The sequence below is a fragment of the Bidens hawaiensis genome, unplaced genomic scaffold (assembly GCF_021521415.1).
Source record: "Bidens hawaiensis isolate Kalapana, Puna unplaced genomic scaffold, B.hawaiensis_p1.1 tig00054861_1, whole genome shotgun sequence".
Lineage (NCBI taxonomy): Eukaryota > Viridiplantae > Streptophyta > Magnoliopsida > Asterales > Asteraceae > Bidens > Bidens hawaiensis.
The window spans coordinates 1-27,766 of NW_027499880.1; the positions used below are offsets into that span (position 1 = coordinate 1).

The following is a 27,766-nucleotide window of genomic DNA, read 5'->3' on the forward strand; positions in this document are numbered from 1 at the left end:
TAGAACTACAAAAGCTCCTATAATAGCTAATCATCACTTTCCACCTTTACCCATCTCAAATTACAAAGAATAATATGTAAAACCATAAACATGAAAAACCAATATTCTAACTCAAATCTCTTCATTATTCCCAATCCTCTTCAACAAATTCATTCTCATTATCTTCTCTTGGTGGTCTAACAACAATAACCACACTACCAAGACTCTCTAGTTTACCTTTCTCCTTCAATGTCACACCTCTCTCAACTTTCAACTCATCTTCACTCAATACTAAATAAAACCCATCATCAGCAACCACCTCCTTCTGCCCTCTATCCACCACAACCAAAATAGACTCTTCCTTATACCACCGCTTAACCCGCCACGGCAACACTCTCGCGTCAGAAAACGCCACCACTACCCCGCCCCGTTTCACCTTCACCACGGGCTCCCACGCGGGCAACACCACCCATCTCGCCCAATCCTTCTCCGCCTCCATTATACCAAAATCCCCTTTACTCGCGTACTCCCACGGCGCCTCCACCACCTCCTTACCCCGATCACCCGCACCGCAAACCGGCAAAACTGCCACCACCGTCGCCTCCGCAATCTCGCCTAAATTTAACCTCACTACCGGCACTTTAACCCCGTCCACAACGCCCCCGTCTCTCCCTTGCCCTTCCGCGTCACCTTCATTTCCATCCAACTCTTTCGTTATCCACACTTTCGCATTGTCGGATTCCGCCACCGATAAAGCCTTCTCCAATGCTGCTACTCTCAACTCCGAATCACGATTTTCTAATGCTTGTCTGTAGTACATAAACGCGAGGCAGTCAGTTGGGAGTGTGTAGTCGAAATTATCCCACCCACGATCGCCACGTCGGCGTGGGAAATCCCTAATCGATCTAGTAAGCTCGTTTGCATCACCCGGTTCGAACCTATTTTCGGCCATGTACTTTGCAGCCGTGGCACGCTGGCTAGCACTCAGCAACCTAATCTCGTATAGCAACTCAGCACCACCGTTTTCATAAAACGCTAGCGTTTCGGCGTCCACGCCTATTAAACACAATGTAATTAGTACAACGATAAAGATAGTAGCATGTAAACATGTATTAAGTATATATATATATATAACCCAACATCTTGTACAAACCTCAATTACAATTACAATTAATACAAACATCATGTGCATTGCTATTAACCGAAATCGAACCAAATTAACCGAAACCCAAATGTTAAGAAACCCGATTAACCGAAAGTTGGTTATCCATTCCTTTTTGGACCCACAGTTAACTTTAACTGAAATTCACCGAACCGAAACATTCATATTTTCATAAAATTCTAATTTTTATAACTCCATTTCATATTCCATATTAGTGTATTTCTAAGCAAAAATATTAGCCTAAGTTTGGTCTTGGTTAACAACCAAAACTAACCGAACCCAAAACTAACAAACTAGCCGAATAAACCGAACCGATTAACCAAAACCCGATTGGCTAATAAAATAGATAATTAACCAATTACTACGGTTTAAGTTTTGGCTAATAATCGAACCGAATAGTACATCCGCTAATTTCCACACATAGGCCAACCGAATGTTCAGTGAACTGTTCGTGTCGATGGGAAGTTCGTTTATGTTCATTTATTTAATAAGCAAAATAAAACATGGACAAAAAATTTGTGTTCGTTTAATTATGAACACATGTTTCGTCCGTTCATTTATGTTTGTCAACGTTCGTTTATGTTCATTTATGTTTGTGAATAATTCGTTTAGGATCTAAACAAACGAACAAGCTCACTTTTTAAATAACACGAACACAAAATACAGGCCAACTAAGTGTTCGTGTCCGTGTTCCTTCGGTTCATTTAAAATTTAAACAAACTAACATAAACGATAACGAACAAGTTCACTTTTTAAATAACACGAACACAAAATACGTGTTCAATTAACTGTTCGTGTTCGTTTGGTTCGTTTACAGGCCTATCCACACATTTACATTTAAGAGTTTAACTACACATACCAAACTAACCAGTAACAACCAACTAACCAAAACCCGATTGGTTAATAAAACAGACTAACCAATTCCTTCGGTTTCAGTTTTAGCTAATAACCGAACCAAACCAAACCAAACCAACCTGATTGAACTAACGACTCCCTGACCTGAGCACCCACCACAAGTCTATTCTGCTCAGCACCGGATATACCCGTGATCTCATCAAGAGCAGACAGGTCGAATCCTTCTTGAATTAACGGAGGAATGAGAGGCGCGTACTCGTACCACAAGCCGAGTCGATTGGAAAGAACATCGAGGCGTTCGGTGGTGTCAACGTCGCGGTATTGAGGCGGGATTGGGGATTGAGAAGGTGGTGGGCGGAAAGGTTGGTAGAGTTTTTGGGTGGTGGGTTTTGGGTCTTTGGGGATGATGGCGGCTGAGATGGGTTTACGGTGGAGTTTGACGGTGGTGGTGTGGTGGTGGTGGGTGGGGTTAAGGGGTGGTGATAGGAAAGTGGAAGTGGGTGTTGAGGAGTTGAGGGTTAAAGAGAGCATGGTGATGGATGAAGAGAAGAGAAGAGAAGAGAAGAGAAGAGGTTTATGGGTTGAGATGTGAGAATATCCCTTTCTTAGTTTACAAATATCTTCATTTGTACAAGACACAAGTTGCAAGATGAAGGACTCTATATTGGAAATGACACTATTACCCTTAGTCAAAGTCTTTTAATTCGGGGCTAGTGTTACGCTCTGTTCCAAAGTTTCATTGTGTTCCCGAGTTTATTAATCAAACAATGGAAATGAAAGAAAAGGAAGTTTTTCCTTCCCATTCTACTCTTTTCTTTTTTTTTTTCATTTTACTCTTCAAACATTATCCTTTCCTTTCATTTTCTTTCTTTCCTATAATGAATTTCTGGGACACCCTTTTTGTTGTTTCCTTCCATTTCCTTCCAACAAAAGAAACTCAGGAACACACCTCTTTTGTTCTTTCCGTCAATTTCCTGTCGTTTCTTCCTTTAAGTGAAACTCAGGAACACAGCGAAGTTTCTTTCATAGGCACCACATCGTGATTAAACAAGTTGTATGGAACACTTTCGATTTCGCTTTAGGATTGATGTCTCAAGAAGGAAATGGCAATATTGCCCTTTAGACAAATTGTTTTAACTTTATTTTTGGAGTCAAATGCTCAAAAGTAGTTCAGACAGTCTCTCTGTTAACATGTCAAAGAATTATATGAAGTTAAACATATTTGGGTTTGTGCTTTAACAGGTGTCGTGTCTTAAAAAGGTTGACATATTTAATATATGTTTAAATTCGTGTTTAAACAAGTCAAACATTAGTTAATGACTTGTGTATAATAATTATTTTCAAAAATAAACTATATGCCCTACCTAATGGAGGTTACAATCTGCTTTAACACTTCTGTAGATTTTTGTTTAAAATAGGTTAACAATTATATAATAATTAAGGCTTTTATGAACTTTTGAACTTTTTTCTCACTATAAATGTGATATTTAAGTGTCCCTAAACATGTAGCTAAATAGGTTACGTCGTATAACTTGTTTGGAAAAAATGATACAATTAGTTATTGCATCACGTTATTGTCTAGCACCATCAGTAATCATGTCTTGTTGTGTCGTGCCGTGCCGTATCGTGTCTGACTAGTTATTTTTAGTCTTCTTCAAAATGGATGTGCGGCACCTAATTTTTTTTTATCAGTTTGCTGCAAAAGCCTATGGGCTGCATGAGTAAATGTAAATAGTGTCCGCAGCCCATCAGGCCCGTTGAAGTTAGCTCAATATTGTAAGATTATGCCCCATTATTATCCAGTAAAATGAAGCTTAGCCTTACAACTTACAAGAACCCATAGGGGTTTCCACTCCCTTCAAGCTTCTCCAACTTATCTCACACTTAACTTCATCTTTCACCAATGACTAATCTTATTTTACCTATTTGTATATAATTTAGATCTACAACAATCATAGCTGAGTTGATCAAGTTTCCAAGACTTTGGTCTCGAGGCCCCTTATGTCAGTTCGCTTTAGTTTTTATTATAGCTAGAAGTTGGATTTGGGAGAATGAACCGCAACTCTATGTTAATATTCGCTAATACTATTTCCAATATTGTTGAGAGCTTAGTATTCTATTCATTTGTTGTGATTCTATTCATAAGGAACTCAAAAATAAAAGATTATTATGCATAGACGTAGACGATATTAGAGATAATAACGTCTATTATATGTGATTAAGAGAAACACCGTAAACCGAAAGAATCTTCTTTGAGGCACTATATAACCAGGATCCAAGTCCAGTTATACACATTTTGGTAGCAACACGTAGTCAAAATAAAATAAATACCATATTTAAGTAATAAACATTGTAGTATAGTAAAAATTCTACTAACAACCTCTAATAGGATCGTCGAAGAGCCTATACAAGCTCGCACGATTCACTATCTATAAATATTATACAACTTGTACAACATTATATGTACATAGCATCACATGACACGAAACATAAACAACTACAAGTCCCCAAAACTGTTGGAATCGATTGCCACAATTTTAGGAACACCAAATCTAGACGAATTCCCCCGGCTCCTGGAGGCAAACCTAGCACTTCCAATAAACAAGTCACCACTCTTGGTCTGAACAATCGGTTGTTCGTCCTCTTTTTTCAAGTCACTCGGTGCCAAAAAACAGTCCATCGAAAGACCCTTTATGTTAAAATCCACTTCTTCAATCGTCCAAACCTCTTCCATTTTAGTATGCGAGTGGCTTTCCGAGTCCTCCCCAAACCTAAACAACGAGACGGTGGTTTGACCACCGTGAGCGATGTTAACCCCATCGACGGTCCGATAATCTTGGATCAAAGACTCCATGGTTGTCTCCCAAAACACACTATCACTTCCATGAGTGTTTATTCTTATTAAATGTGAGTCTTTAAGTTGGTACAAAAGACCTGTTCTTTGACTAAAATACCCCCAAATTGTGTGCTACATAACTTCCACATTGTTACTACTTAGCCTTAATGTTTGAACCTCTGGTTCAAGCTTCAACACAAAACAGTCTTCACCATTTATTGTCTTCTCACCAATGCAAATTGCATTTGTGAACAAATTAGCTGTTGCTTTGGATCAAGACCCTGTCAAATAAGAAAGCTGACTTTTAAACTTCACTTGACTTTAGTTACCAAAATATTTGAACAATTATCAGCTAAGACATATAAGACGTGCTACACTTGAAGTTATTGTAGGCTAATTGAAGTGGGACCCACATTCAATCTAGAGTCTAGGGGTGTGCAAGGAAAAAAAAACCGACCCGAAACGGAAAAAAACCGAAAATCAAAACCGGAACGAAACAAAACCGACTGTTTGATTTTATGTTTTTGTAAAAATCAAACTAATGGTTTGGTTTTGCGTGTAATAAAGTTTGAAAAAACGAACCGAATTCCTAAATTTTTATTTTTTTAATATTTTTTTGAATTTTAAGTAATATACAAAAATTTATTAAATATGTAACTCAAATATTTTTAGTCAAATGCATAATATTCTATTAGTTAACAATTAATAAAATTACTTATACTTAAATTCATTATTTTTTGCCAACTATTTTTTGGCCTAAAATTTTTAAGTCCAAATGGCAAAAACCAAAAAAACCGAAACCAAAACGAAAACCGAAACAGAACGGTTTCAAAAAATTCAAAAAACTGAAGTTTTGGTTTTCGATTTGGTTTTAGCCCAAAACCGCATTGAACCGCACCATACACACCCCTAATCTAGACTACACAAAATGGGACCCACTTTTGTAGAAATTTAAACTAAACAAAATTGAAAATTGGGTATCAAACACTTTGTGACTTTTTTTACGAGTCAAAAGTTAACCAAACCCAAAAGTTGACTATCTACTAATCAAACTAGTACAGTTTTTTTAACGACGAATGTTACTCTATCGCCACTAACTTTTAAATTAATAAAGTACCTGTAAAGAACGACGAAGAGGTCTAGGCGGGCCTCTAGACGCATGAGAATTATGCCACAGTGTCTGGCGCCACGCCACCTTCCCGTCGCTGCCAGCGGTGATCTTGTAACCAGAAACAACAAGTTCTAAAGACCAAAGGTCCGGTCTTTTTTGCCATAACACAAACCCACCCATCTCACCACCACCGTTTTTCACACTCTTGGCCTTCGTCGCCTTACCACCACCGCAACTCATGGTTACTCCGTCTCCGGCTGTGAACTCGGACGCCACCATCTTTACCTTCCCTACCGCGTACATGCTGTCGACTAAATTCAACGCCTTTTCTCCTCCGGCCGCTGCTATGTATTGTTGCACGATGTATTTAGCCATTGAAGACTCCTACATAAGTCAAATTTTATTACCACTTAGTAAGTTAATATATGGTTTTTGCTAATAACATTAACACTACTAGGAATAAGGTTTTTGCTAATAAATTTCATATGGTTTAATTTTTATAATTTTATATATGTAAAAAAATATATTTCATACCAGGACAGGCTTCATCACTAATTCATTATCTTAGCACGAGATAATAGATGAAGTTAACCTAACGACCAAAACCACAATAAAATTTAAACACCCGTGTTCATTCGTCGAAAAAGTTTTATTAAAAGAAATGAGCCAAAAAAAGAACAGTTTACTCAATATTTTAATTAATTAATTTTAAACATTTTATTTTTTTCGGCTGAATTGCGACCGAAACTGAACGGTCGCAAAATCTGTGACCTTTTGCAACTAGAGACTAATTTTGCTTTTTTTTAAAAAAAAAAAAAATTAGTCACAAATTTCGCGACCATTTGTTTCGTTCGCAAAAATTGCCCAGTTTTCTAGTAGTGTTACACTAATATAATCAGTTTTCAACGTATTTTTCAGGTTGAATTGCGACCAAAACTAAACGGCTGCAAAATCTGTGACCGTTTTGCAACCAGAGGCTAATTTTGCTTCTTTTTTTTAAAAAAAAATTAGTCACAAATTTTGCGACTTTTTGCAAAAATTGCCCAATTTTCTAGTAGTGTTACGATAATAAACCTAAACTTACGATAGGATGATCTTGAATAGACGGTTTGATCAACGTGGGACGATCGGTAGCGACCGGAAGAGGGACAAGCGGAGCTCCGACGACTCCAAGCAAGAGTTGAATTTCGGCGTTTCGACCACCACCGTAGTCAGGAAACTGGCGTAACTTATCACTGGAATAAGGTTTCATCCATGACTTCATGGTTTGCCAAGAGGTGGTCATGTTGTTGGTGTCATCAAAGCTTTCCTCAGGTATCGGGACTTAAAGGACGGTTTCGAGACCGTCTTCGCTGTCTAAGTTCGGGCATAAGGTTCTCATTGTTTTGGATAGAAAGAAAATGTATGAATGAATGAATGAATGTGAATATAAGAAGTGAGAAATGGGAAATGAAGAGTGTCTTGTATTCAAAGAGAGAGGTTAAAGGGGGGAGTGACCAACCGACCATGGGCCGTCTTATAACGTGCGAACTCTTTGAGTAATGCACTAAATGTCGTGTCCGCACGCTCACACTTTTTCTCTCTCTTCTTGTTATCCTATGATAAATCAATCTTTGTAAGATTGATGATATCCTTATTGAATATTATGTAAACTATTAACAAGTGTTATGGTAAATTATTTTAGTGATTGTTGACTGGCAATTTTTTTACCCGACAACATTGGACTTGGTTGTAAAAAAACCCCTTTGAGAGAACAAAATAATAGCTTTTTCTATTTATTACCTTATGAAGAAACACTAACCGGACCCCGAGCAGATTACGGGTAACCTGGGGGTTAGATAGATGTTTCCCACGAGGGGTTAGACCCGGTAAAGATGGTTCTTCTGATAACCTGCAAAACAGACACCGTGAGCTTGTCACTGAGAAGGGGGGGGGGTTCCTCCTTGTGACCACCCTCCGGCGTGAGAATCAGACTAGATTGCTCTTTAAATATAAATGTATATTAAGAGATTGCTAGAGCAGATATCAGTTATAATATGATGATAATATGATAAGATGAGATGGTCATACCATTTGTGGTATTTATAGCCGAAGGTAGGTTTCCAATGAGGTGTGGCCGGCTGCAACAGTATTCCTGTTCCACCAACAGTGGCCTACGCACGTGCCCTGCTGGTAGTTGGTGGGTAGGCAGCGGCTGATAGTGACCAGGCGTGCTGTGTACTATTCCTTTTCCACCAACTGCCGGCTATGCACGTGGTATGGCAGTAGTTGGTGAGTAGGCAGCGGCTAATAGTGACATACAGTACAGGAGCATGCTGCTCGCCATACTGTTGTCAATAAGCTGTCGTATCTTTAGTCAGATCTTTTGCCCATACCTCGTCAGGTACAGTACAGAAGATCTTCCTGTATCGTACGGACTGGCTTATGGGCGGGAGTATTCCCCCTCCCGCCTTTGTGCGGGATTGTTCCCGGCTTTGCTCATTCCTTCAGGTGACACTGAGTGATTGAGAGCTAAGTGCCTTGTGCGTGTAGCCTTGCTGCGCGGGTGGCCTTCCCTGATGGCTTGTATCCGAAGCTGCGGGAACAGGCGGAGTCCTTCACCATCGGGAGGCATTTCCTGCGGGAACAGCTTGCGTACTGCGCGTAAGGACGTCACGTCTCTGAGCATGGTTGGTCCTGCGGATCCAGTTGGTTTCTGCGCAGACGTCCCTCTTCAAGGTGAGTCTTGCGGGTCCAACTGGGCTCTGCTGGGACCTACCTCTTCACCTTATGAGTCATGCAGTGAAATGAAGTAGAGGTGGGCAAATAACCCATTTAATCTAACCGATCCGAAAATTAAACCGAAACCGAACCGGTTTGAAACCGATTATATAGAAACCGGGTTGAAACCGATTGAAACCGTAAGTTTGGAACCGATTTGTAATTTTCTCTACCAAAACTGGTTCCAAACCGGTTAACCGAACCAAAACCGGCAAAAACCGGTCAAAACCCGAACCGAAACCGATGGTAACCTGGTCAAGAAACCGGTTTCAACCCGAACCGAAACCGATCATAAACCGGTTTTGACTTTTGATAACCAAACCGAAGCGGTTTTGAGTTTTAAACCGGTTTGTGCACCTCTAAAATGAAGGGCCATTATACATTCACTCACCTTTCATGAGTTTTGTTGGATTTTCATAGGTTTATGTTAATTTTTTTTTGTATTTATTGGTGGTTTGGAGATTTAGCAAGTGCTTATAGCCAAAAATAAATAAATTTAAAGGTGAATGTTACAAAGCATAAGTTTTACTAAAGGTTGATTTGTGAGGATAGAATTATGAGCGACGCTTAGTTGATTTTGTCAAGAGACCGAGTTGAATATACGTTGTTGTCACAAGTGTTTTCATATGTAAATGATATGTGGGTGCCAATGGATATAGGCAATTTGTATTAGCATGAATCGTCCCTCAGATTGAAACCTTGCTACTCTTGGATTGAACCATTTAACTCAATATGCCACAAGAACCGACCCTAGATGAATCGTCACAACTCTTTGAGCAAACCAACGTAAGCGGTTTATGACTGTTCCAAATGCTATATCACACCCATCTCCACATATTCACGATCACGTACTACACGTACACATAAGGTGATAAGGGTGCGTACTGCTTAGCACCCTTTGTAGTCCCCCACCACTTCCATTGATTATCGAAACAATAATTAAGAAAATTATCATTCGTTTATAGTTTCGTCATTCTCTTGTTCAAGAAAAAAAAATCTAGAAACAAAACTCAAACTAAATTATATACATTTACTTGTATCATATCACTTTCAAAATATTCCTATCTAACATCTTTTACATTTTTTATTCAAAGTTTAATGTGAAGTTGTATGTATAATTGCAAATTTATTTTGTTCTGATGGACATATTTGTATGGGACCAGTGTCTCGTTTGGTACCAATCAGGAACAACATTCATGATCCGGTTAAGGAAAATAGAGGAGTTGGCGGTGGGTCGGAATACATTCGTATAATCCAGTTTTTTGTCTTTTAGGTTGTTTAATCGGCGATTGGTTTGGCAGTTTGCATGGTTTTAATATACGTTCAATAATGTAATGCACGTTCTCATGATATTTTGTAGATTTAGGCAATGGAGGTTAAGCTTCCATCCAAAAATATATGACCAGGTGAATCGCCTTTTCATATTTATGTTTATTCCTCATTATTCATCAAAGGCTTTTTAAAGATGATGAATAATAAATAATTGCCACAATCATTTTAATTAAATTTCCATGAATCTGATAAAAATTCTATGTATGTAAACTAGGGATGACCAAAACTAGGTATGGTACCGATTGGTACTGGTACCGGTACCGAAATCGGTACCGATTTGGTACCGAATCGGTACCAAGGTTTTGAGTTTACCGGACCGGTACGTTACCGTTATTTTCCGAATTTTACCTTAAATACTGGTACCGAACCAAAAATTTCGGTACCGGTACCAAAAATTTGCGATTTTCGGGATCAGGATTTTCGGTACCGGTACGGTACCAATCTCATCCCTAATGTGAACTAAATATATCATAACCTCGTTCTTCACAACTCCGGAACATTTACCACATCACCACCACCCTAGTTTTTCCTCTACCATTCAACCTATGTTATAGTTCATTCTCTACCATTTCATTTATTTTTTATATTCAAAAACAAAACGAAAAGAAAAAAAGAAAAAAATCTAATTGGGTGTAGATTTGAATAGCGTGCGTGAGATGGCTCACAGAGACCGTGCCACTAGTGGTCTTGGGGGTAGAGGTGCGATGTTTCAGTGACACCATTTGTGTCATCTTAGCTTCACTAGTGGTGTTACATGAGCCATGCCTCATAGGCTTATCAAAGGTTCGTAACCTATCGGTACGTATCAAGGTATATGTTTAGTAAAGTTGTTCATTCTAAATTCGTTGAAGGTTATATCTTTTTCTTTATATATAATAAATATTGACGTAGAATTTAAAGTAGGTTTAAAGGTGTGTGGGTTAGTTGTTTTTTTTTTCTTATAAAGAAGCTTAAGGTGACATGCATTTGAAAAAAATTATAAAGGGAATAACAAATGTTGTCTAGAGTAGAGGCCAGGTTGCTCGTCACTGTTTAACATGCTTAATTCTTTTCAATAATAAACCTTATAAAAGTTGTTAAATATATAAAAAAATAATTTATAAATTATAAATGTTGACTAATAAAGGGTTTATCACTTTATCAGTGTGTAACATGTTTAGTTCTTTTCAATAATAATTTTTTAAAAATTCTTTCAATTATACTTGAAATAATTAAAAAAAGTTGAGAAGGAGATGGTCTACCTTTTCTATTTCTTTCGGAAAGGAATGGTTGCTATAGAAAGGTAAATTCATCATTTCATACGAATTTTTAACAGAGGTTTTTATATATTTAAATTGGCTGAAATATTTCAATAGCCTACGAATTGAATGTATATGTAAACTAGTATTTTCCCGGTGGTAAAACCCGGGCGGTGGTAAAACCCAAGCTTTGATACGGTAAGTCGAAGCGAATTCGGTTGGTTTCGATTACGTGCGTTATTGTATGAAACTAAGACAAAAAGAAAACAAAAAAATTATAAAAATTGGCGTGGCGTCAGTCGGAAAAACTCGATCGTTGGTAAAACCCGACCGTTAGCGATCCCAGACGTTGAGGCGGTTAAATCTACGCGAAATCAGTCGATTTTCGTCATGTTCCTTACGGTACCGGAACTAAAAAAACAAAAATCAGCATTCGATCGGTTGTCGTTACAGTACTAGAACTAAAACAAAGCATGGTGACTCTACACGAATTCGGACGGTTTCCGTGGCGTTCGACACGATACCGTAACTTAAAACATAAAAAAATTACAATCGGTAAGTTTACATTACGGGCCAGAACTTAAAAAAAAACAAAAAAAAATACTATCAATAGGGTGTCGTAAAGTGGCCCAATAGAGGCTTTGCGGCACCAAACTTTAAATTATTATATATAAATATAATATGATAATAATGTAATTTTGTGATCAATTTAAAGTTAGAGCAATACTCATATGATACTTCACTTAGACCATTAGTTTTCTTAGCATGTAAGTCTTGGGTTCAATTTGATTTAAAAACTATAAATTCAATATCATGTTTATTATTATCCAATAAATTACCAAAAACGTATATATTTAATTCTTCTGTTTTTTCTCTAAGGAATGTAACAATATTGAAAATTAAACCTTATTGGATTTTGATGGATGCTAAAGTAAACAAAGTCGTCATACTACCATTATTGGAGTAGAAACACTCTTTGCAGAGATCGTATATTAAAATGATGTTAGTACGGTGTCGAAGCACGAAATAGAATCTGACCTGACCCATGACGGAGCTTCCACGGATTTCGAGATGAATGAACCGCATCCTGGTCTGCTGATCCTCTCCTCCGGCTGCTCGCGATCTGCAGTGGCGTTTTGGGGGTGTGGAGGTGACCGCTAAGATGATCTTGAAGATCTCTTTTTCACAGACACAAAAACTGGTGGTGGCACCTACTGAGCATGACCCATGATAAGGAGGTGAAGACCTCCTTATATAGAGTCTCATGGCCACCATCATGATACCCTAATGGGCCTAGCCCAATTAGGGCTACCTCCACAAACCTCCTCAGCCCAATAACAAATGTATTAGCCCATATAATAAAACAAACCAAATATAATAAATTTAGGATTGTAAACCGGGTTTAATACCATACCCCTACAAGCCCCCCCAAGTCCAGCGTTGCTCCTGGGCGCGCAAGCGCTTAGGTGGAGCGTTGGACTTTATAAGGTGTTAGGGCGGTTTTTTCCCTTTTATTCGGCCTTATCTTTATTGTCTTGAGTCTGGGAGATTTTCTCCATGATGGTGACGCGTTGTGATCCTTAAGATAATGGTGGTGTCGAGTTATAAGGATAATAAAGCTTGCGCGCGAGAGGCGTCTTACGAGTTGAGAAATAAAGCCTGGGCGCGAGAGGCGTCTTACAAGCTGGGAAATAAAGCCTGCGCGCGAGAGGCGTCTTACAAGCTGGGTAATAAAGCATGCGCGCGAGAGGCATCTTACAAGCTGAGCAATGAAGCCTGCGCGCGAGTGGCGTCTTACGAGATGAGAATAATAAAGCCTGCGCGCGAGAGGCGTCTTACGAGCTAAAAATAATAAAGCCTGCGCGCGAGAGGCGTCTTACGAGCTGAAAATAATAAAGCCTGCGCGCGAGAGGCGTCTTACGAGCTAAGAGTAATAACTGAGCTGGCGCGTGAGGCGACTTACGAGCTGTAATAATAACTGAGCTGGCGCGTGAGGCGACTTACGAGCTGTAATAATAACTGAGCTGGCGCGTGAGGCGACTTACAAGCTGTAATAATAACAGTGGCCTGCGCGCGAAGCGTCTTACGGCTGTAATAATGTAAACCTGCGCGCGAGGCGTCTTACGGGCTGTAATAATAATGGAAACCTGCGCGCGAGGCGTCTTACGGGCTGTAATAATAATAGTAGCCTGCGCGCGAAGCGTCTTACGGGCTGTAATAATAATGTAAACCTGCGCGCGGGGCGTCTTACGGGCTGTAATAATAATGGAAACCTGCGCGTGGGGCGTCTTACGGGCTGTAATAATAATAGTAGCATGGGCGCGAAGCGTCTTACGGGCTGTAATAATAATGTAAACTTGCGCGCGGGACGTCTTACGGGCTGTAATAATAATGGAAACCTGCGCGTGGGGCGTCATACGGGCTGTAATAATAATAGTAGCCTGCGCGCGAAGCGTCTTACGGGCTGTAATAATAATGTAAACCTGCGCGCGGGGCGTCTTACGGGCTGTAATAATAATGGAAACCTGCGCGCGGGGCGTCTTACGGGCAATGAAAGTAATGATAATAAAAGCTGGCGTGTGGCCGACGGGTTTATGAGGATTCCCAACCTTCAAGTATGGCGGGGAGCCGTATGGGAAATTGAGGATTCCCAACCTTTAAGTATGGCGCGGAGCCGTATGGGAAATTGTGAGGATTCCCAGCCTATGGCGCGGAGCCGTATGGGAAATTATGAGGATTCCCAGCCTATAAGTATGGCGCGAAGCCATATGGGATATTATGAGGGTCCCCAACCCTTAAGTATGGCGCGAAGCCATATGGGATATTATGAGGGTCCCCAACCCTTAAGTATGGCGCGTAGCCTTATGGGAGATTATGAGGATTCCCAACCTTTAAGTATGGCGCGAAGCCAAATGGGATATTATGAGGGTCCCCAACCCTTAAGTATGGCGCGTAGCCTTATGGGAAATTATGAGGATTCCCAACCTTTAAGTTTGAGCTAAGGCTCATATTTTTGGGCTAAGGCCCTGACGTTTTAGAGTTAAGACTCGTCAACGCGTTTGAGCTTGGAGCTCACGCATGTACGTTTTACTTCGCTTTCTTTTTAATTTGATGTCAATATAATGTTGTCATATTGCTCAAATTAGTAAAAGGAAGTGCGAAACATGTATGCGAAAACTTGTATGCGGTGGCGCGAATGCAAAACTGCTGTGGCGAAGTGATCGCCAGGAGCACGCATGCGGAACCCGAAGTTGATCCGCGGTGGGGCGCGTAATCTAAAGATTTTGAATGCGTGAGCATCTATGATGTGTGAGCATGCGTTACGCGTGAGCATGTGATATGCGTGAGCGTACTTGATGCTTGAGCATGCTTGATGCTTGAGCATGCTTGCTGCTTGAACATGCTTATTGCTTGAGCATGCTTGATGCTTGAGCATGCTTGCTGCTTGAGCATGCTTGATGCTTGGGCATGCTTATTGCTTGAGCATGCTTGATGCTTGGGCATGCTTATTGCTTGAGCATGCTTGATGCTTGGGCATGCTTATTGCTTGAGCATGCTTGATGCTTGGGCATGCTTATTGCTTGAGCATGCTTGCTGCTTGAGCATGCTTGCTGCTTGAGCATGCTTGATGCTTGGGCATGCTTATTGCTTGAGCATGCTTGATGCTTGAGCATGCTTGCTGCTGGAGCATGCTTGATGCTTGGGCATGCTTGCTGCTTGAGCATGCTTGATGCTTGGGCATGCTTGCTGCTTGAGCATGCTTATTGCTGGAGCATGCTCTGCCTTCATGTCTGGGCGCGCGCGCGCGACCCGCTGAGGCGCAGAGTAATTGCCTGGGCGCGCGCACGCGACCCGCTGAGGCGCAGAGTAATTGCCTGGGCGCGCGCGCGACCCGCTGTGGCGCAGAGCAATCGCCTGAGCTCGCGCGCGCGACCCGCTGTGGCGCAGAGCAATCGCCTAGGCGCGCGCGCGCGACCCGCTGAGGCGCAGAGTAATTGCCTGGGCGCGCGCGCGCGACCCGCTGAGGCGCAGAGTAATTGCCAGGGCGCGCGCGCGCGTGATCTAAAGGTTTTGAATATCCACATCAGGTAGGTTTTATGTAAAACCAACAGATCTGATAGGGTTTATAAACCTATGAATATGAGGTGTGGCTGCTGCTCGGACGAACCCAGATCTGAAAACCCAGATCTGAGGGTTTTCCCCAAAAGCTCGTTGTTTTCTTCCTGTTTCTTCCAGATCTGGAAGTATTTTCCAGATCTGAAAACACAGATCTAAGGATTTCCCCCAAAAGCTTGGTGGTTTCCTCCTGCATCTTCCAGATCTTGAAGTATTTTCCAGATCTGAAAACATAGATCTAAGGGTTTTCCCCAAGAGCTCGGTGGTTCTTCCTGAGATTTTGATGAACGGATCGGAGGGCCGAGAAGAGAGGCCAGTGTGGTTCATTGCCGTCCCACGGATGGCGCCAATGTCGAAGCACGAAATAGAATCTGACCTGACCCATGACGGAGCTTCCACGGATTTCGAGATGAATGAACCGCATCCTGGTCTGCTGATCCTCTCCTCCGGCTGCTCGCGATCTGCAGTGGCGTTTTGGGGGTGTGGAGGTGACCGCTAAGATGATCTTGAAGATCTCTTTTTCACAGACACAAAAACTGGTGGTGGCACCTACTGATCATGACCCATGATAAGGAGGTGAAGACCTCCTTATATAGAGTCTCATGGCCACCATCATGATACCCTAATGGGCCTAGCCCAATTAGGGCTACCTCCACAAACCTCCTCAGCCCAATAACAAATGTATTAGCCCATATAATAAAACAAACCAAATATAATAAATTTAGGATTGTAAACCGGGTTTAATACCATACCCCTACATATGGCATTCTTATTATCGTATCTTAAATGACAAGTGCTAATGGTTTTAGTGAATTAGATGGAAATGAGAACTTTAAAAAACCATGAGTATGGAAATCGAAAAAATGGTCAAAAATAAGAAAAGTGAGTTGATCGTAGGAACAAAGATAACAATTTACTTTATTTAACTTAAGGGTTATTTTTTCATTTCATACTAACTTAACATGGCACAGCTAAGGGAATTAGTGTTTGAAATGGTAAGAAAATGACACCACGAGAACGGAAATGATTAATTTTGAACAGAAATAATAAAAGTGAGCAAACCACATAAACCCACAAATGAGGGTTTACTCTTTATAAAATAAACACTTGTAGCAAAACAATTGATAATTGAGTATTTTATGTACTTAGGAGTGAAATAATTTGCATAACAGCATTCTCATGCTTTTCCTCATCTTCAAATACAAAATTATACTAAAAAACACTATATTTTCTATTTTCTTTTCTTATCAATTAAATAATATTTTTCATACTTTTATCGATTCATTTCTTTCTCATTCACTCATAACCACTTTCAACAAATATTAAAAATATTCTTGGGGATGAACAATGACTTTTTAAATTTACAAAAAATCATTATATTTTCTCTATATATTATAAAAACAACACTTACTGAATGTGATATAGGATGTAAATCCATGTGATAGACAGGATGTGAATGCTCTGATACGTCAAAACATAATATTATGTCATCACTGACATATTTTGTTGTTTAATAAAACCAGAATAAATAAAAGCGAAAGACTATTTTGTTTAGATTTTCACTTTGATTTTGTGAATCTCAACCAATAGAAATTTGTTAGATTCATTGGGCTCAGATAATGAATTAATGATAAAGCCATTAAACACAACCTGGAACATAAATTAAACAATTGTGTATTGGCCTTTTAAAATCAGAATATATTAGAAACAAAGTGGGCATCTTACACGTACTACACCTTGCAAGCTAGGGAGATTAACAAAGTTAAATGCACAAATTAGGTACAAAATCATTGTTGAGAAAATCAATTAGTGTAAACGCTTACTTCTGTAATTCTTTCAGTTAGCTTATTAACTTATAGACATATATAGTCAGTATTTTAAATCAAAGTTATGGCATTGTCCTTATAAAATAGCATATGTTGAAACATTTAGTTATTGAAATCATATAACAGAAGTGTTATTTTGTAAGGGTAAAATTAGATAAAAGGAATTTTTACCTTGTGGTATCCATAAATTAGATAAATTTTTGCTTTTTAACGAACGAGGTTCAAATTTTGTAAGTGACAAATAAAAAAAAATAAAAATGTTAGGGAAAAAATGATAAAAAGGTTAAGTGAAATGATCAAATACATTTTATTCTTAACATGAAAACAGTGAGAACCAATTTCCTTTTATTATTGGGTTTATTTTTTATAAGTGTTTTCTGTTATTTTTTTTCCGTATTTGCTAATTTTCGATTATGAGACGTTATAAGTATTTGCTTATTTATATTTTGTTGTTATTATTAGATATTTCTTTTGCTGATATAAATATATGTTGGTATTTACTGTTATTATTTTGTTCTTGATTTTGATTCTTTTGTTATAATTTTTAGATTTTTTTTATTTGTTATTACAAATAATTGTTTATGTAGAAATAACACTATTTTAGAGGCGATAAATTTATTGTTCTAATCTTTGGATCCGTAATGGGAATAATAATGTTAATATTGACGGGATCAAATGGTGAAAAATCCACTTTTATATATGTAACTCCATTCAATTCCAACATCTTGCAATTTCAACTTTCAATTGTAGCATATCTTGATCGGAACGATTGATGATGATAATTTCACTCAACATCTTCCTCCATTTAGATTGCACTTGGTGGGTGATACGATCTATTGCTTCACTTTCTTACACAAAATAATTGAACACTCGTTTTGAAAAACTAGTTGCTCTTTTCTGGTTTCCGATGTCCTAGTTTTCAGAAACATAGACTTATGTCTTTACCAACGTCACTTCTTGGTAGTTCCACGCTCGTGCCTTATTCCAACCACTCCATTTGGCAACAAGTTCCATGCTCTTATGTTTGTGGGGAAAATGCGTGTAGTATGTATAAATTATTTGTAAAATGTGTGTACAGGGGGAGCAGAGAGTAGTATTTAACTATTTATAATGGTTTAGAAAAAACAAAATTTTAAGCCGTTGTACAACATATGTTTGTTACAAGATAATTTTTATTCAAATACGTGACAGGATGCAGTGCGTAGGGTTCTCCACAATTGCAGTAAAGGTGGTGTTCCCTCATAGCCCGTAATCCTTATTTCAAATCACCACAATTTTTTTATGAGATCCACACCTCAATCGTAGAGGCCTGATTCACTATTTTGTAAATTATTATTATTATTATTATGTTGTTGTTGTTGTTAAAAAATTTGTTATTGTTGTTATTATTAGCAAGTAAAAAAACAGAGTGAGTGATGAACAACATTCTATAAATTTACAAATTTTCTTTATAAGTTGTCTAGACTAAAACAAAGGTGTGGTACAGTGGATGAGTCGAATATACAAATTTCCAGCATTTAATATCTAGTTTTGTTTTGTTTTGTTTTGTTTGCAACGGCGCGATTGACGAAAATAAACTTATAACCAACCACACAGTTTTGGTCCCACTATTTGATGTTATTGAAAATAACTCAACCATTAACATATTGTTAATGTGACATATTGTTAATGTGACAGTATATCATGTGTTATTTATAATTAATTCTTCTCACACTTTTAATCATATAAGAGCATTCTCAATCCGTTCCCCATCTCTATCCCTATAATTACACTAAAAAACACTACATTTCTCTCTCATGCTTAATTAAATAGTATTTTTTATACATTTATCATTACAGTTTTCTCTCTCCTCTACTCACAACCAATCCAACAAATATTAAAAAATAAATAGGGAAAACAATGTTTCCCCAAATGTTTCTCCAAATTTACAAAAAATCACTGCATTTCTCTCTCCACCCTATAATTTACACTCACAACCACTCATCACCCCACCCTATAATTTACAAACTTTCCTCACATATTTATAGAGAATAGGATGAGAATGCTCTAAAATCTAGTTGTCAATGTATCAAAAGATATATTTTAGAGCTATATCATAATGATAAAAGCTTAGGGGTAAAAGAGTCGAGCCGAGCTCGAGCTTGGCTCGTTTTAATTTATCAGAGCTTGAACTCGACTATATTGGGGTTCTTTTTCTAAAGCTCGAGTTCGGTTTGTGAGTTTTTTCATGCTCGGGCTCGGGCTCGGGTCGTTTATTATTTAGTAATTAATTTATATACGCTTTTAATTAATTTTATATATTTTGAAAAAAACCTTAAACGAGCCTAAGCTCGGCTCGTGCTCGGTTGTGCAACATGAAACTAATACATAGAAGTCCGAAAAAGATAATACTTAAAAAAGTACAAGGCTCATTAAGGCTCGATGAGTCTCAACGAGCTTCTCATGTACTTCGGGACTGATAAGTGCTAACTAAATGAGCTTTGTTTGAAGCTCGGTCTCAGTTCAAACTCGGAAAAGCTAAGCTCGTTTCGAGGATTTTATCAATTCACGCACCATAAGCTCAAACCTCATGCTATTTTTCTTCATTACATTATATATAATATAATATATGTATGACAAAAACGCGTATTAACTGTCATTACAAGACTTTAAGAGGTTCAACTATATTATAAAACAGTTCAATTATGTGTCTTTATAGTAATATTGACTTGAGATAATAAAACGACAAAGTATTTTTATAAAAAATGGATGCAAATGTGGATGGAAACATATAAAGTTAAGGAAGTGGATGTGTGTTTATGGGCGTTGGAATATAAAGAATAAAATTTCAAAGAGTTTGAATTTGAGCAACAAAAGGGTCATTACAAATTAGTGTATTCCAGATCAAATCTGTCATACACCCAAATGCTTAAAGCAAGACACTTTCCAAATATTCAATTATCCTATAGAAAATAGATGGGCCCATTTATTTTGGTAGAGTTTTATACATTTTTAAAGAAATTGTTTAGTTGCACATTTTGGTATATTTTTTTTTAATTCGTAAATAGTTCTTCTACTGTGTCAAAATTTTAACTTTCGCGCTTAGGTGTGGTATATTTTGGCTATGGAGATTAATGTTTGCTAAGCATGCACGTTCGTCCCTAATATGAATGTTCGTTTCTTTTTCATCGTTAAACTTATAAAAAGACTGGTTTACCCACCCATATATAGAAAATAAAACAATAAAAGTATAACTTAAAACACTCCCTCTTTTCGTAGCTTTGAATTTTACTTGTATATGTGGTTATGTGACATGCACAAATCTGGTTATATCTATGAATACATGACTTGCAGGTTGGGTTAGGGAAATTGCTTTGTTTTTTTTTACAAACGTCTGTCCTGATAACAAAAATCATTTTAATAGCATGTGTAACGAAAAGGGCCTACCTTTCAGCATTTTGTCATACGTGGTGTCACAGTCAGCAATGGAGTTTTTCGTAAAAAGTGATGTAGTAAAAACATGATGCAAATGATGCAATCATTACTCAATTACTATAAATTAAATTAAATATAAGTAAAAACTAGGGCTGTCAATTCCTGACACGACCCGAAATCTGACACGAAAAAATATAGGTTTTCGGCGAGCTGACACGACCCGTTTTCTTAAATAGGTCATTCCGAACCCGACCGTCTAAAAATTTGGTCAACCCGAACCTGACCCGTCAAAAAGTGGGTTGACCTGTTAACCCGTTTAAAAATTTTATAGAAGTTAATATATTGATTTTAGAGATAAGAAGTGTTAAATTTTAAAGTTAAAGACTTTGATTTATAATTTTTCATATATCTTTTAACTTTTAAAATTTAAACTAATTACTTTTAAAATATTTTTGTCCACTCTTCACTTCCGGTATTTATATTCCCTTATCATTTCTATTTGTTTATTCTTATCTTAAGCAAAATATGTGAACCTAAGGTTGTTAATTGGAAATGATAGATAAATAAACAAAAACAATTAGATCAATCACAAAATTGTTAAAATGCTTTATATAAATAAGAGTTATTGATTGTCTGTGTTATTATTAAGCCACTAAAAATTAATCATATTCGTAAATGAACATAAATGGGTTGACCCGAAGCACAACCCGAACACGACACGAATTTAAATGGGTCGACACGACACGACACGACACGAATAAATATATGGGTTGGGTTAGGGTTGAAGAATCTCAACACGCCAACCCGCCAACCCGCCAACCCGCCAACCCGAAACCTATTAAGCCGCCAACCCGACACGATTGACACCCCTAGTAAAAACAGTCAGCAATAGAGTTTTTTGCAAAAAGTGGTATACTCTGGTGCTTTGGGCCGTTTTTGAGGAGGGCAAGATGCCCATTACGGTTGGTCTAACGGCCAAGTGAACAACTGAAAAACTAAAACAAATTGTAACTTCGAATATCTTAGGACGAAAACTAAAATTTGACATATCACGCTACTCTAAGTTATAAGATTACACAATTCTTTTATCTAAAAAATCTTCAAATTTTTATGAATAATAGCTATAAACGAGTTGTCATGAGTATATATAAAAGTGCTAAGATATAATTATTGTTGCTAAAATAATACATTAATAATCAAGCTCAAATAGGAAAAAATGAAGCTCAAAACAGGCAAACGAACCCAATTAAAAAGAATGAAACCCAAAAGAAGCAAACAAGCCCAATTAGAGAAGAACCATGTATAAACCAAATTACCAAGGTGTGTAAAAGTGGTTTAATCAAACCGAAACCAAAATTATCAACAAAACCGAACTGAATTAACCAAATATAACTGATAACTGTCAGTTTATTTTTAAAATGATAGTCGTTTTTGGTTATACCTCGCTCCAAAACCGAACAACACCTAACTTTTTAAAATCTTATTTATTGCATATAATCATTAGAATACATTTTAATAACTTTTCCTCAGTATTTGACACTCTTTATAACTACTATTATTATTATTATTATTATTATTATTATTATTTTTATTTCATTCATCTATCACACAAAACAACCCAACCTAAATAAGTAAATAATATGCTTTTGTTTGAAAGATTTCAAACTCCAATAAACCTAACATAACCCAATTAAAAAGCCCAAAAGGCCACTCAACAAAGGCCCAAATACCAAAAAAAAACACCAATGTGGCAATGACCCGCAAGAGATCCAAAAACCAACCAAAATCCAAAGTCTAACTCGGTTTTTGGTGTTGCCGAATAAACCGAATAAATTTTTTTTTTTAATTATATTATTTGCTTGAGATAACTAAAATTTTAATTTGAGTGAACTAAATAACAATTTAAACAACCATTATTATTCGGTTTGAATTGAGTTCAGATTTTGTGAAACCAAAAACCGAATTACTAATTCGGTTTTGGCCTAAGTTTATTCAGTCTCAAACCCTATGTGAACCATTATATAAAATAATTCTTTCTCTAAAACTAGAAGAAATGGGGCTAAAGTATATAAAAAAAATAACATTTCATAGTCATACACATCTTAAAGTTGCACACTCTAACGAGTCCACATGAATGCAACACCATCAATAATTAACAATAAAAACAAGAAATATTCATTTGATTTCTTCATGCTACAACAAAGATTCAAACAATAGCTCATCGAATGTTTTCCCTCAGACAGAATCTACCCGTCCTCATGAAGGGACGTTGAAATGAAACAACCAGGATATCACAAATGCGAAAACCATACAAGCTAGCAAGAAGTTGAGGAACCGATGGCCTTGCCAGAAGGTACGGCCATCCGATGTGGCAGTTGAGGTCCCACCTTGCGCTGTACCCGACGACATGGCGTCATTAGCTTCATTCCATTGTTCCATTAGTTCAGCCTCGTTTGCACCCGCAACATTATGTGCTATTGATCCACATATCTCACATGTCCTAAAGATGTACCAAGTCAAATTATTTTCATTTACTTGTTAACTTTTACTAATATGTATTTTTGTAGTATTTAATGAGTGATACAAACTAAAACATTATAAAGTTAGGTACAAGAATATCAATTACACAATGACAGTTAGATTATTTTGTTTGGAAAGTAATCATATGACTTAACTTACAAATCAACCAAGATTTAGACAGATTTTGATAGGAACTTACTCTAAGAAGTGACAGATTTCAAATTTAAAAATTAAAACAAAAAAAGTAAATAAAAGAAAAGTACTTGTGCATAATTCACATATTGATTTTAAAATGAGTGAGTGCTACATAGTACCTGATGCAAAGAAATTGTATAAAAAGTTTCATGACAATGAAACAAACAAACAAAATATGTCCATGAAACCAGGATCCAAACACTAGAAAAGATGTCATCTTTAATGATAAATGCAAGCATCATATGTCATATCATAAGACGAATAAGCAGGAACCGATCGAGTGCATAAGCTTTTAAAAGTGATTCATGTTGATTTGAGTCAAAAGGCCACTTGATATAACTAAAGAAAAACCGAAAAGTAAAGGAAGAAAGCGAATTCAAGCACGATTAAAAGACGAATAAACCGATTCCATGTTTGCATACATTAAACATCATAGGATTATTAGTTGGCAGCTTCTTTTTGTCTATTAGAATCTTTTCATTTCATTTAAGCAGCTTTTTTTCAACTTTATTTCTGAAATTATTCCCTCCTTTTCTTAGATAATTTTTTCACCAAGATTTGTCACTGTTCCTCTTTGCCTGATACTATTTATAAATACCAACATTTTATCTCTTAGTAACCTCAATAATAGGCATGACAAAGACTGTTTTATATGCACATAAAGGTAAAACTAAATTCAACAATCAAGAACCCTAAAATTTGCAAGAATCACTTAATTTCTAAAACAGAACAAAAACCCTAATCAGTTAGATGTTGACTAGTCAACAAAAACTGAATCTTGAGTCAAGAAACACAAGTTTTGATCAAGAAAGATTGAAATGGGTATGCAAAAAAAGTACCAAAAATCAAATCTTGAGTTCACAAACACAAGTTTAAATCAAAAAAAGATACAAAGATTCAACTGGGTATGCTCAAAAACTAATAAAAATCAAATCTTTAAAGATTCAACTGGGCATGTTCAAAAACTAATAAAAATCAATCTTGAGTCCACAAACACAAGTTTTAACCAAGAAAGACATAAATATTCAACTGGGCATGGTCAAAAACTAATAAAAATCAAATCTTGAGTCCACAAACACAAAATTTAAACCAAAAAAAGACAAACATTCAACTGGGCATGTTCAAAGCCTAACAAAAATCAAATCGCCTAGAAACACAAATTTAAACCAAGAAAGACATAAAGATTCATCTGGGCATGTTCAAAAACTAATAAAAATCAAATCTTCAGTCAAGAAACACAAGTTTTAACCAAGAAACACATAAGATTTAACTGGGCATGTTCAAAAACTAATAAAAATCAAATCTTGAGTCAAGAAGCACATAAAGATTCAACTGGGCATGTTCAAAAACAAATAAAAATCAAATCTTGAAACATGGGTATGTTCAATAATCACTACTACTTACTTGTTACCCTTAATCTTGAACCAAGCTTCAGCACAGTGTTTATGAGCAGCAGCCAAATCATCTTTACAAGAACACCCTAACTCAATAGGAATCCCATTCCCATTCTCATTCTCATTCTCATTCTCAGAATCTTGATTGGTTAAATCAAGACTCAAGTGACAAATCCTACAATCCCTTTCAATTATTGACAAATGTACCTTATTATTATTATTATTACCACCATGGGTCCCACCACCACCGCTTTCCAGATCCACCACCGAGCACTCTGACACACTGGATGCTCTTCCTCCTACAAGCTCAATACCAGCTGTTGATTGTGAGCCATGGGACTCCAAATCTTGATGTGTTGTTTCTTGTAAAGCTGCCATTTTTTCATGTGATTGTTATAAGTTAGTGAAGGTGGTGGTAGTACCATGAATGCTTGAAAGCACCCTTGATTGATCTTGTGAGAATAGTAATAATAATAATATTGTGTGGAGACTAGAGATCAGTCTACAGCCATGGGTGAAAAGAAGGAGCTTGAAAAGAAATGGTGAATCAATGTGTGAATTAAATAGTAGTAGCTAGCACAGAGCACGGGAACAGATAAGTGAAAAAGAAAGGTTTAATTTACTTGTGATTTTTGCCTCACCTATAATTTATTTCTTTGTTAATTTAGCATCCACTATAATTAGATTGATTCCCACAATTTCCCAAATTCTAGATATTATTTTTTTTTGGAGGCCTAACCCAACTTTAACCATGTGTTAGATGTTACGAAATCTAACGCTTATTTGACGACGTGTTATGCTAACATGTCGTCAAAGGCGTGTTAGATTTCCTAACACATGGTCAAAAATAAGTTAGAGAGGACCATTTTTTGAATTATTAGGTTTTGGGGACAAAACTATAATCTATTTTCAAAATAAAGCTATTTTGAGAATTTTCACCTACAAAGAACGGTAATGACAATGGCGGCGTAGGTGATCAAGTCTCCGAATAAAAGCTTATACTTATCCGAGTTCGAATCCTCTTACAATAGTGTTTTACTTAGTAAGGGGCATACGCTTATGTTACACACGGTATCGGATATTGGTTTGATGTTATCAAGATTTGTAGCAAATGTGTTTTTTTAGAACGTCAATTGTATAAAAACACAGGCAGAGAAGCGCTAGAAAAGAACAAGCGTTGATTTCATGACAAGAAGAGGATTTTTAATCCACTCAAACAAACTAAATGAATAGTAGCGTAATAGATGTAGTAAGTGTGTTCCTGTCGTGCACTAAATGTTGGAGTCAAGTTATTATACAAAGAAGGACAAAAATGAGAATAATGAGAATGATTTGTAGCTCAAAAAAAATAATGAAAAATTAATAAAAAGACTCATAACTCAAATTTTAATATAAAAACGAAAAATGTAACAACGCAAAAATCGTCTTCCTCATTCTTAAAAAAAACTCGAAAAGACACAATATTGAGTGAAAAAGATCATTGTGTCTTTTTGTTTATCATTGTGTTTTTTATTATTTTTGTCATTGATTGGGTTTTTTTTCTTGATATTGTGTTATACTACTAAACATTGTGTCATATTTTGTTCGATATTGTATTATATTTTGCGATCTACTGTTTCTTTTTTTTTTTTGTTTATCATTGTGTTGTTTGATCATTTTCGGTATTGTGTCTTTTCGTCCTTTTTTAGGAACGGGAATGATGGGGGAAAGCATTTGGTTTTTTAATTTTTTTTTCGTTTTTTATTTATATATCGAGTTATGATTTTTTTTATTATTTTTTTTTTGGATTTAAACATTTAAAATACATATTTTTTCATAAAAAAGATATAAGAAAATATTTAAAAAAAAATCCGGGCCAAGTGAGGTGATCGGGCAGGGGGCCGTCGACCATCCTGCCCTCCTATCCAAGTCAGCCATGCTGTGGAGCATTGACGTCAACATAGAAGTTCCACACGCGAAGGATTGTGATGTTTGTGTGGTCTAGGACTCCAGATGTCACTCATAACACAACCATAAACTAGTTGGAGTTGTAGCATGGAAGGAGGTTGACGTGGTGGAGCCGGGAAGGCACATACACCATACTGGTGGTTTGCCGTGGAGTCGTTTAATGTAAGAACTCTCATATTGAGACGAAGAATGAATGTGCTGTTGATGTGCTACATGATACTACAAATGTTTAACTGAAAATTTTCGTTTAATATAAAGATGGAAATAAACTAAATAATTTGTAACTTTCTTGATAATAGGATAATAATAAAAAAAATAAACCCCGTTTAAAAAGTGAAATCTATAAGCTTTAAGTTGAGATTGATATTTTATAAAAGTCTCAAAAACTTGAAATAAAGAATAGATATTTTTGGTTTTGAGATTTTGTTTTCCTCAAAAACATGTTACGCAGCTAACGAAAAATTTTGTGACGATATTAATGGCATTTTCTCGGAGCTGTACATCTCCACGCCCCCACACGAGTTTACTCATCCAACTTCGATTTGAAACATATAAATATATTTTCTTATAATTTAATCGTCATCAATAATAACATCTTATCTTATCTTACTTTATGATAAACAAAAATAATGATGATAATGATGTGTCATAAGTTCTAATTTCTAATCTCTATTCTTCTTAATTCATGTTATTCATGGGTTAAAATATTTTTGGCAATTGAGTTATCAATTAGTCAATTTTACATTCTAATCTTACTAGATGTTAAAGCAATACAAGGTTTTCACATGGCATTTAACTAGCATGTCCACATAGGCTTTCAAATCATCAATTTTCCATTTATATAATTTTCACATGTTAATTTGAACATTAATTTTAAACATTAACTCCTAAGCTAAAAAAGTTTATGAATAAATTGTTATAATTATCATTTATTGAGTAATAAAGAAAATTAACTGTTTTCATTGTTATATTTTTAAAATTTTGAGACATTTTTATTTTGTTTTTTTTTTATTTTGAGAAATTATTTTTGAATGCTCGGATTGGATATATGGATGTCTGGATTGGAATGGTGGTTAAGTCA

The 27,766-nt window shown here is 36.7% G+C and overlaps 3 protein-coding genes across 3 annotated transcripts; all 3 read right to left on the minus strand.

The window, feature by feature from the left end:
* Window positions 1-38: 38 nt before the first annotated feature.
* Window positions 39-2,528, minus strand: LOC143600744 (rubisco accumulation factor 1.1, chloroplastic-like). The gene is made up of 2 exons (XM_077078343.1): window positions 2,116-2,528; window positions 39-1,035 (listed from the first exon to the last, which is right to left on the minus strand). The coding sequence occupies exons 1-2, from the start codon at window positions 2,525-2,527 to the stop codon at window positions 125-127; spliced, it is 1,323 nt and encodes a 440-aa protein (XP_076934458.1). The 5' UTR covers window position 2,528; the 3' UTR covers window positions 39-124.
* Window positions 2,529-5,937: 3,409 nt separating this feature from the next.
* On the minus strand, window positions 5,938-7,461 carry LOC143600746 (uncharacterized). The gene is made up of 2 exons (XM_077078346.1): window positions 7,028-7,461; window positions 5,938-6,327 (listed from the first exon to the last, which is right to left on the minus strand). The coding sequence occupies exons 1-2, from the start codon at window positions 7,226-7,228 to the stop codon at window positions 5,938-5,940; spliced, it is 591 nt and encodes a 196-aa protein (XP_076934461.1). The 5' UTR covers window positions 7,229-7,461.
* Window positions 7,462-22,832: 15,371 nt separating this feature from the next.
* On the minus strand, window positions 22,833-25,342 carry LOC143600745 (uncharacterized). The gene is made up of 2 exons (XM_077078344.1): window positions 24,749-25,342; window positions 22,833-23,129 (listed from the first exon to the last, which is right to left on the minus strand). The coding sequence occupies exons 1-2, from the start codon at window positions 25,114-25,116 to the stop codon at window positions 22,886-22,888; spliced, it is 612 nt and encodes a 203-aa protein (XP_076934459.1). The 5' UTR covers window positions 25,117-25,342; the 3' UTR covers window positions 22,833-22,885.
* Window positions 25,343-27,766: the final 2,424 nt, after the last annotated feature.